The sequence below is a fragment of the Pseudoliparis swirei genome, chromosome 6 (genome assembly GCF_029220125.1).
Source record: "Pseudoliparis swirei isolate HS2019 ecotype Mariana Trench chromosome 6, NWPU_hadal_v1, whole genome shotgun sequence".
Lineage (NCBI taxonomy): Eukaryota > Metazoa > Chordata > Actinopteri > Perciformes > Liparidae > Pseudoliparis > Pseudoliparis swirei.
In genome coordinates this window covers 24,123,205-24,133,518 of record NC_079393.1, presented here as the reverse complement: position 1 = coordinate 24,133,518, position 10,314 = coordinate 24,123,205, and the positions used below count along the sequence as shown (strand labels likewise).

At 46.3% G+C, this 10,314-nt stretch overlaps 1 protein-coding gene across 2 annotated transcripts; it reads left to right on the top strand.

Moving 5' to 3' along the window:
* The first annotated feature begins 398 nt into the window (after positions 1-398).
* On the top strand, positions 399-10,314 carry klhdc4 (kelch domain containing 4). Of its 2 annotated transcripts, XM_056417740.1 has the most exons (13): positions 399-626; positions 2,288-2,379; positions 2,835-2,913; positions 3,058-3,156; positions 3,501-3,637; positions 3,929-4,021; positions 4,928-5,090; positions 5,186-5,264; positions 5,351-5,559; positions 7,701-7,926; positions 8,012-8,194; positions 8,406-8,531; positions 9,974-10,314. In XM_056417740.1, exons 1-13 carry the CDS (start codon positions 534-536, stop codon positions 10,144-10,146), a joined length of 1,752 nt encoding a protein of 583 aa, XP_056273715.1. In that variant the 5' UTR covers positions 399-533; the 3' UTR covers positions 10,147-10,314. The 2 variants fall into 2 exon arrangements, with proteins under 2 accessions (XP_056273715.1, XP_056273716.1); XM_056417741.1 differs by lacking the exons at positions 399-626; positions 2,288-2,379; positions 2,835-2,913; positions 3,501-3,637 and having other exon boundaries at positions 3,068-3,156.

Below are 10,314 nucleotides of genomic sequence, written 5' to 3'. Positions count from 1 at the left end.
GCCCCAAGCTGAACCTTTAGCGTACTGATTGGCTAAATTGTATATAACTCATTCATATATTTAATTAGTAATTGGCGAAACTGCTTCTTAGACCCGTCTCCTGTGGGCCATAACGATCAGGCCCCAGCTCAGCTGAGACAACCAGACAGGAGGAGAGAGGCGGAGAGGACGTGCAGGAAAAGCATACATTTTGTGCAAATATTCAAAAAAAATAAAAAAATAAAAAATATGAATCGGTATATTCCATACCTCCAAAACAAAAATATTGACAATTTGTATAATTTATAAATACAAATACAATTATTATATTTTTTTCTCTTCTCGCTCCTCCGCGCCGCTAGAGGGCGCTGTGACGCTTCCACGCGGAGTCCAGTGCTGTTGCAGGAAGTACATCTCACTCGCCGGGAGGAAAGACGTCGGTGTTCGGCACGTGAGTTTGTTTGTGTTTCGGGTGGTCGCCGCGGTCCTCGCTGTACACAGCAGACACCGAGCCCCCGACGTCCAGCGACAGCTGCCGGTGCACCGCGGCCGCCATGGGCAAGAAGAAGGAGAAGAAGGTGAAGGGGGCGGAGAAGACAGCTGCCAAAATGGAGAAGAAAGTGTCAAAGAGGTCCAAACGAGAGGAGGTAACGTTCATGTTCACGTTGAACTGCGAACCCTCACGCGCCAATAGCTGTGTGCTCTGGGCTTTGTGGAATTTAAGTACACATTTACTTTTAATATATTGTGAAAAGTACTTTAACTCAATTTAGCTCAGCTCTGCTAACTGCATAGTTTACCACAAATGCGAACTGACGTTTAAATGAGTGCCAGGTAACAACACTGCTTATTATTAGGAGTCGAAATGTTGTCAATATTAGTATTATGTTAGTAATATTGCTAGGAGCCACAACATTCCTATGTCTTCAAATACATACATCTTTTTAAAATATACTTCTGGTTTTGTTCTCGTCACTTCATCCTTTTCTCTGTCGTCTCCTCCTCTGTCTCCTCCTCTGTCTCCTCCTCTGTCTCTTCCTCTGTCTCCTCCTCTGTCTCCTCCTCTGTCTCCTCCTCTGTCTCCTCCTCTGTCTCCTCCTCTGTCTCCTCATCTGTCTCCTCATCTGTCTCCTCCTCTGTCTCTTCCTCTGTCTCTTCCTCTGTCTCTTCCTCTGTCTCCTCCTCTGTCTTCTCTGTCTCCTCCTCTGTCTCCTCCTCTGTCTCTTCCTCTGTCTTCTCCTCTCTCTCTTCCTCTGTCTTCTCCTCTGTCTCCTCATCTGTCTCCTCATCTGTCTCCTCATCTGTCTCCTTCTCTGTCTCCTCCTCTGTCTCTTCCTCTGTCTTCTCTGTCTCCTCCTGTCTCTTCCTCTGTCTTCTCCTCTGTCTTCTCTGTCTCCTCATCTGTCTCCTTCTCTGTCTCCTCCTCTGTCTCCTCCTCTGTCTCTTCCTCTGTCTCCTCCTCTGTCTCCTCCTCTGTCTCCTCCTCTGTCTCTTCCTCTGTCTCTTCCTCTGTCTCCTCCTCTGTCTCCTCCTCTGTCTCCTCCTCTGTCTTCTCCTCTGTCTCTTCCTCTGTCTCCTCCTCTGTCTCCTCCTCTGTCTCCTCATCTGTCTCCTCCTCTGTCTCCTCATCTGTCTCCTCATCTGTCTCCTCCTCTGTCTCCTCATCTGTCTCCTCCTCTGTCTCCTCATCTGTCTCCTCCTCTGTCTCCTCCTCTGTCTTCTCCTCTGTCTCTTCCTCTGTCTCCTCCTCTGTCTCCTCATCTGTCTCCTCCTCTGTCTTCTCCTCTGTCTCCTCCTCTGTCTCTTCCTCTGTCTCCTCCTCTGTCTCCTCATCTGTCTCCTCATCTGTCTCCTCCTCTGTCTTCTCCTCTGTCTCCTCCTCTGTCTCCTCATCTGTCTCCTTCTCTGTCTCTTCCTCTGTCTCCTCCTCTGTCTCCTCCTCTGTCTCCTCCTCTGTCTCCTCCTCTGTCTCCTCCTCTGTCTCCTCCTCTGTCTCCTCCTCTGTCTCCTCCTCTGTCTCCTCCTCTGTCTTCTCCTCTGTCTCCTCATCTGTCTCCACCTCTGTCTCCTCTGTCTTCTCCTCTGTCTCCTCATCTGTCTCCTTCTCTGTCTCCTCCTCTGTCTCCTCCTCTGTCTCCTCCTCTCTCTCTTCCTCTGTCTTCTCCTCTGTCTCCTCATCTGTCTCCTTCTCTGTCTCTTCCTCTGTCTCCTTCTCTGTCTCCTCCTCTGTCTCCTCCTCTGTCTTCTCCTCTGTCTCCTCCTCTGTCTCCTCCTCTGTCTCCTCATCTGTCTCCTCCTCCGTCTCCAGGAGGATTTGGAAGTTATGATTGCTGAGTTTCAGAATCTGGATGCAAAGAAGACCCAAGTCGTGGAGACGACGTGTCCTCCTCCATCGGCGAGGTGAAGTTGCCTCCTTCCCGGCGTCCTCACTGGGAGATGTGTCTAGACTGTTGACATGTGTATATTTCCACACTGGCTGCATTTAATGGTCCATATTCTCAATTTTTTTTACGATGCATTGTTGCATTTTAAATGATTAGCGCACCAAGAGCAGTAAACATGAAGTCCGAGGAGTTCTCACTCCTGGATTGGAGCGTTCAGGCGCTCGTCTTCCTGCATCCTTCGACGCCCACGTGGGGAAATGCAGGACGACGTTGTTTAAGAGTGTTTGTAGTTTACGGACTGAAATTGCACAACTGGCGTCATAACACGTGGTTCGCTCTGTCCTCACCAGCTAACGGCACCGACGCCGGGCAGACCGACCCGACTCCTTTTTAAAACCGAGCCAATCGGGTGCGATTGATGTGGCGGCATCCATCGAGTCTGACGTCTTTTCGTGTTGTTGTTTTTCCCAGATTGAGTGCGTCCCTCTCCACCCATCCCGAGAAAGATGAACTCATCCTGTTTGGAGGAGAATTCTTCAATGGAAAGAAGGTAGTGGAAGATACTCCTGAATGCGTGCGCAGCCCCATGGCCCAACGTTACCAGCAACTTTGAGGGGGCGTGTTCTCCTCTTTCTACAGTTTGTTCTATTCACCGTGAATAAACAAAAACACTGTTGCGTGGTTTTTTCCGCAGACGTTCCTGTACAACGATCTGTTCTTCTACAACGTCAAGAAGAACAGCTGGATGAAATCGGACATCCCCAACCCTCCTCCGCCACGCTGCTCCCACCAGGTACGAGGATCCCCACTCAGCGGCCGCCCCCCTGTGGCCTCTCGGCTCTATTGTGTCTCATTGGATCCTCATCAACAGTTCTAGTTACTTCCATGTAAGCGGAGGCCAGGTGGCTAATATAAATCAAATGAGAGGTTTACAGCTACATTTGATTGACCCTGGCTGTGCGCCGCTGCAACACTATTTAAAGTCCTCTTGAAATTTGATGTGGTTCTCCGTTTGCACCACTAGGGGGCAGGCGGCTGGAAAGGAAACGATCAGCAACGTCATCACGGCCATTATGTTGCAATTAAACCTGATTAAATCTGAGGACATCAAACCTCTTTTTCTTGCTCCCCCCTCAGGCTGTGGTAGTCCCCCAGGGTGGGGGTCAGCTGTGGGTGTTTGGGGGAGAGTTTGCCTCTCCAAACGGGGAGCAGTTCTACCACTACAAGGACCTCTGGGTGCTGCACCTGGCCACGCACACATGGGAGATCATCAAGTGAGTCTGGAGTGGGGGGGGGGGGGGGGCAGGCAGGCAGGCAGGCAGGCAGGCAAAGTGATCGTCAGAATTAATGTTTGTACAAGAATCTGAAGATGACCAGCAGTACTATTATTATTATTGTAAATGTCAGTCTTATCAGGGGATGAGTCGATTGCTTAAGTCATAAAAACAACTTTACAGCTCCATGAAATCAAAAGTCACGATCGTGCACACGTTGTTGTGGTTGGTTCACGTTGCCGACGTGAGCGATCCAAAAGGATTTCACCCTTGTCCTTTTCTTTTTTTCAGGGCGCCTGGCGGTCCGTCGGGTCGCAGCGGCCACCGCATGGTCCTCAGCAAGAAACAGCTGCTGGTGTTTGGAGGTTTCCACGAGAGCACCAGGTAACACGTTTGATATCATCGTACACACAAACCCACACAGAGCAGCACAGCTCATCTCTCCAGTAAACACACAACATTTTATAAAGTGGTATTTATCCCCAGGGACATATTTGGACTCTGTGAATAAATGTAGAATTCCTAAGATAAGTGCGACCCCTAGTGGTCCTATGAAGAAAGACATGGTGGCAGACAGGAGCTCTACTTGAGGCTCTTCACATGGCTGTAGAACTGAAAGCTGCACTAACAAATAGTTTTAGTCTCTCAATGGTTAGACTGGAACTTATGGTGTGAGACGAAGGCAATGATCAAATATCATTCAGCTCTTTGTTGGCAGGTTTAGGAGATTGATGACTCTTATACCCGTCTGCCAAATTTTTTATATTTATTGAAGTGCAATTTATGTTGACGCTGCTCGAGTCTGTTTTTCTAATTATTGTTTTGGTTGTGACATTTTATTTAATTAGTCTTTTTCTAAATTTAGGATATTACAATGAGTTTCACATTCCGATTGCAATGGCCAATATAAGAGAATTAAAAGTGCATTGCTCTTTGAAAGGGTGCACTTGCATAATGATGCTCTTTCATCATCATAATGTCAACGTTGTAAAAGTGATCGTAAAAAAAGAAGAAGATTTTATGACAAATGGACACCAAGAGAAAACGTTGAGCCGCTTTTAGATTCTCCCTGCAGCCAAAAGCAGAGCTGCTAGCGGAGTGAATATGTTTTTCAGCGTGTTATGGAGTGCACGAAAGAATTATGAAAGTCGCTTTAAGAATGTGATTGAGACGCGTGTCTAATCAGCAATCTGTTTACGAAACGTCGTAAAGCTGACCGTCCTCGAGCTCTTAAATGTTTCAAAGTTGTGACGTAGTTTCAGCTCCTCCTCCTCCTCCCTCCCTTTGCAGGGATTTTATCTACTACAATGACGTCTACTCCTTCTCCCTGGAAACCTTTTCCTGGTCACGTCTTGCTCCATCAGGCTCCGCCCCCTTACCGCGCTCCGCCTGTCAGATGACCTCCACAGCCGACGGCATGGGTGTCGTCATCTACGGGGGGTACTCCAAAGTGGTGAGCGCGTGTGTGCGTGTGTGTGTGTGTGTGTGTACGCACGCCTCTCCCCCGTACTGATTGACCTCTTGTGATGTTGTCTGCGTTTCATTCAGCGAGTCAAGAAGGACGTGGAGAAGGGGACCATGCACACCGACATGTTCCTTCTCAAGCGAGAGGGTAAAGATGGCCAAGGTACCCAAACACTTAAGTTACTGAGATAATAGAACTCCGTCAGCTTTTACGCTGGTTGGTTATTCTATTGTGACCCCGTCTCACAGAGAAGTGGTCGTGGTCCAGACTGAGCCCCTCTGGGAACAAGCCGACACCCCGCTCTGGTTTCTCCGGGGCGGTGGGCCCGGGGGGGCGGGCGGTGCTGTTTGGTGGGGTTTGTGACGAGGAAGAGGAGGAGACGCTAGAGGGCGACTTCTACAACGACTTCTACCTGTACGACACGGGGAAGAACCGCTGGTTCCCCGGCCTGCTCAGGGTGAGCCACACGGACCTCTATCTATATATATGTATATATATATATACATATAAATATGTGGATTTGTATATATGTATATAAATATATGTATATATATATATGTCTATGTATTTATATAAATATATGTATGTATATAAATATATGTGTATATTAATGTATACATATGTGTATGTTTATATATGTGTATATATTAGGGCTGTCAGCGTTAACGCATTAATCTATGCGATTAATTTGGCCGCGTTAACGCACTAAAATATTTTTACGCAATTAACGCAACTTTGTTTACTTCCGGTGTTCGTTGAAGTTTTTACACTCTGTGTCAAACCGCGGCAGTACGGTTTGACGCTGTTTCCGTTTTTAAAACAATTATTTCTCCGCGAAAATAAGGAGCAGAAATCAGTTTAACTCGTGGATGAATCAGTCGGGTTTCCTCCTGCTCCTCCTTCCTCCCGTCTCCCCCTCTGATACACAGAGGAACGGAGGGGCGACGTGTCGGGTGACGCGGCGCGGAAATAACTCGTCACACGAAACCTTCAACGTGATTGGTCAATCCGTTTGTCTGTCAACATTTTGCGAAAAAAACAACCAATGAACACTCAGTAAATCACAAAGGACCTCCCACCTCACAGGTGAGGCTCATTAGCAACCTGTCAGTCAGAAGCCAGAGAACACGGCACGAGGACAAATGTGCCTCAATATATAGAGATGAGATTGTTCTGGAATGTTTGATGTATAACACGTGGGGGGATGTGTCATATGCAAAAGCCTTTAAAATAATAATATAATAATAATAATCATTTATTTTATATAGCGCTTCTCAAGGCATGCCGACATCCCGAAGTCGCTTTACAGAGTCCAGTAGTCATACACACACACAGTCATCCCGGTGGTGGTAAGCTACATCAGTAGCCACAGCTGCCCTGGGGCAGACTGACGGAAGCGTGGCAGCCAATCAGCGCCTACGGCCCCTCCGACCACCACCAACACTCATTCACATCCATACGAACCGGGGTGATTTTTTTGTAAAATGGAGAACGTGCCCCCAGCCTCCAGAGGGTTAACGTGACATATGTGAATGTCAGTCAGTTACCAAGGCCACTGGTTCTGCTGTTGTTCAATGTTAAAGATGACAGGACCAATGGGGTCTCAAATATACTTGTTTTACTAATCTGATGTTTCACTGAAGAAACAATTTATCATCCACAATATTAAATACCTCGCTGGCACTTCATAGGTAGGAGCCTCTTTGAAAACACAGCTCTGTGTGAAGTTTTGTCTTTAAAAAGAAGAAAAAAAACTTGTAATTGCGATTAATGAATTTCAAAATGTGCGATTAATTAGTTAATTTTTTTTAATCGATTGACAGCCCTAGTATATATATATAAATATATGTATGTTTATATAGAACTACCGTTCAAAAGTTTGGGGTCATCCAGACAATTTCGTGTCTTCCATGAAAACTCACTTTTATTTATCAAATGAATTGAAAATTTAATAGAAAATATAGTCAAGACATTGACAAGGTTAGAAATAATGATTAATATTTGAAGTATTAATTTTGTTCTTCAAACTTCAAGCTCAAATGAAGGCCAGTTGTATAGCTTATATCACCAGCATAACTGTTTTCAGCTGTGTTAACATAATTGCGCAAGGGTTTTATAATCAGATATTAGTCTTCTAAGGCGATTAGCAAACACAATGTACCATCAGAACACTGGAGTGATAGTTGATGGAAATGGGCCTCTATACACCTATGGAGATATTTCATTAGAAACCAGACATTTCCACCTAGAATAGTCATTTACCACATTAACAATGTATAGAGTGTATTTATGATTAATGTTATCTTTATTGAAAAAACAGTGCTTTTCTTTGAAAAATAAAGACATTTCTAAGTGACCCCAAACTTTTGAATGGTGGTGAATATATAAATATATGTATGTTTATATATAAATATGTATATATATTTATATCTAGATATATTTATGTAAATATATATTATATTATATTAATATTAATGTATATATGATACGTGTGTGGATTAATAATTTCCATCAAGGTGCTCACTACCATCGCCTCGGGAGCTGCCAGTCAACCGCACGGCGTCAAAGCTTCACCTTATTTATCCTTTTTGTTTCCAGGGAAACAAGTCTGAGAAGAAGAAACGGAGACGGGGGAAGAAGGCTGCAGCAGACGGGGAGGGAGCAGAGAAGAAGGGGGAGGACGAGGAGGGGGCACCCCAAGGACCCACCGAGGTCATCAGGGAGATCGTCACTGAGGACGGCACAGTGATGACCATCAAGGAAGTGATTCCTGGAGCTCAAGAGGAGGAGGAGGAGGAGGAAGAAGAGGAGGAGGAGGATGATGGTAAGATTCCACTAAACAAACTTAAAAGATGTGAGGAAATCTAGACGGGTTGGACATTCCTTCCTTTCTTCCTCTTTGTGTTCAGCCTCGGCCCCCCTGGTGGAGCCCTGCGCGAGGTCCAGCGCCATGGCAACGGTGCGCCATGGCAAGCTCTTCCTCTACGGCGGGATGTTCGAGGTCGGCGACCGCCAGTTCACCCTGAACGACTTCTACTCGCTGGACCTCAACAAGATGGACCAGTGGGAGGTTCTGGTGGAAATGGACCCGAGTGAGTGAAACACGATGTCGGCAAACGCACGAGAACACCAAGATTAAAAAATAAATAGATAAACGGTCCGACGCGGTCTGTGAAGCGGTCTGCGTGGTCGTCGGGTTTGAGTACGTTGCCATGCAGGAGACGAGCGGAGGGCGACGCGGCGGGACGGACGTCTGAGAGCCTTCATCTAGATTTATGATGTTTCTGTTCATTTTCTCCTCAGAGACACAGGAGTGGCTGGATGAGTCTGAGTCAGAGGACGATGAGGAAGAGGAGGAGGAGGAGGAGGAGGCAAAAGGAGCAGAAGGAGAGAAAGAAGAGGAGGAGTCTGAAGAGGAGGATGAGGAAGGCAAGAGATTATTCTTTCCTTTCACTGTCTTATAAATCTGTACAGGATGCGTGATATTAAACACATACGGTATAATATAACAATAATATAATACCTCGTCTAAAGGTGCGTTCACACCAAAAGCGAAACTATTTTTCGCGTCGCCCAAAACGCGTGAGTTTACTCGCTCGACCATTCATCGTGTTCTCGCCATGAGCGTCGAGACGCTCCGCGAGGGGCGGGGCTTATCTCTGTGTCTCGTCTCCGTAAAGACCATTATCATCTCCTTCATCCACCAGAATAACTAACCACTAGTTAGCTTTATACTTGTTGTGGACATCCCACACACTAACGCCCTCGTGTTTGGGTTCATGACATCACCCGTAGGCTCACTCAGCTCGGTCACTTTCACCGATGAAGTTACTGTTACGTCTGAAAGACTTCCGCTTCCGGCGCTACGAGAGCGGAACTCAAGAGCCGATTGGCCCGAGTTGCGAGATGACCGCCTCAAAGTTGAAATATTTCAACTCGGGGCAAAAATTGTGCCGCTGGAAACGCGTCGCCCACATCGCGTCGCTCCAAACGCGCCGCTCGGAAAAATATCGCGTCTATCGCAGCCACACGCGTCTGTACGTTGCCTTTTCATGGGATTCGGTCACGTGAAAAAATAGTTTCGCTTTTGGTGTGAACGCACCTTTAGGAAAACCATCCTCACAAACGCACGAGGAAACTTCTCTTGAATCTGATGTGAAGTCCATCGACGACGTCGAGACGCTCAATGTAGATTTTAATATAAACCAACGTCTTCCGTCTCAATTGGGCGTTGGTCATCATGTTGGCTGTTAACCACTGAACTCAATGCACTGACGCCAGTTGGCGTGTGCTCACCTGTGTGGGCGCATCGGGGCCGAGCGCTGATGCGCAGACCGGCATCGGAGCTCTGCGGCGCGCGAGACGGAGATCCGAGAAGTGTTAACGCGACACGTAGAGACAGAAATGACATGCTGCTGGTTAGATACGATCAATAACAGACGGCGATTTAATAAAAGAACAAAGACGTCTTTAAGAAAAGGACCTTAAATTACTTCTGCTGTAATCTGGCGCGATAGAGAAAATTTCAGGGGGGCGGGCCGCCACCCTGATAGAATGGTGGGGGAAACACTGATATATATATATATATATATAAACATATATATATATATATATGTGTGTGTATATAAATATATACATATAATATATATTCTTATAATATATATACACATGTATATATATATATATTATCCCCCCCCACAGACATTTGGACGATGTCGTACGTAACTAGAATCCAGACTGATGGCTGTAAATAAACTTAAAGTCCAAGTCTCATTTATCTGTTTGTGTGCTTCACGAAAAGCCGACCGCTTAAAACCCGTGTGTTTTGACCATGATTTTAATTGTGTGTGTTTTTGTGTGTGTGTTTCCAGAGGACCAGGAGCACCCCGCAGTGCAGGAGGGAGATTTGTTGTCGGACTACCAGACCCGCACCGAGCAGTACTGGATCGGTCTGGCGCGTGCCAACATGGGCGCCGACGCCAAGGACAAAAAGGTCGCCAAGGTCGCCCTCGCCATGGCGAAGGTCTTCTTCGAAGACCAATAGTGCGATACGCCAAACTGTGTGTGTGTGTGAAATAGTATGTTGAAATGACCTTTTTTAAAACATGTCCTTTAAACTGTGCAGCAAATTATGTATTTATTTTTTTTAAACGGAAAACAAAAACGCGTTGTTTTCTCCCACTGGTCCAATTAAATTTGAATATAAGCACTA

What these genes read in the sequence shown, in the direction of transcription:
- klhdc4 (XM_056417740.1), top strand. Translation starts at nt 534, where the DNA reads ATGGGCAAGAAGAAGGAGAAGAAGGTGAAGGGGGCGGAGAAGACAGCT. An exon ending in TGTCCTCCTCCATCGGCGAG is followed by an intron (nt 2,380 to 2,834) that starts GTGAAGTTGCCT and finishes TGTTTTTCCCAG; the next exon opens with ATTGAGTGCGTCCCTCTCCA. An exon ending in ACGGGGGGTACTCCAAAGTG is followed by an intron (nt 5,091 to 5,185) that starts GTGAGCGCGTGT and finishes CGTTTCATTCAG; the next exon opens with CGAGTCAAGAAGGACGTGGA.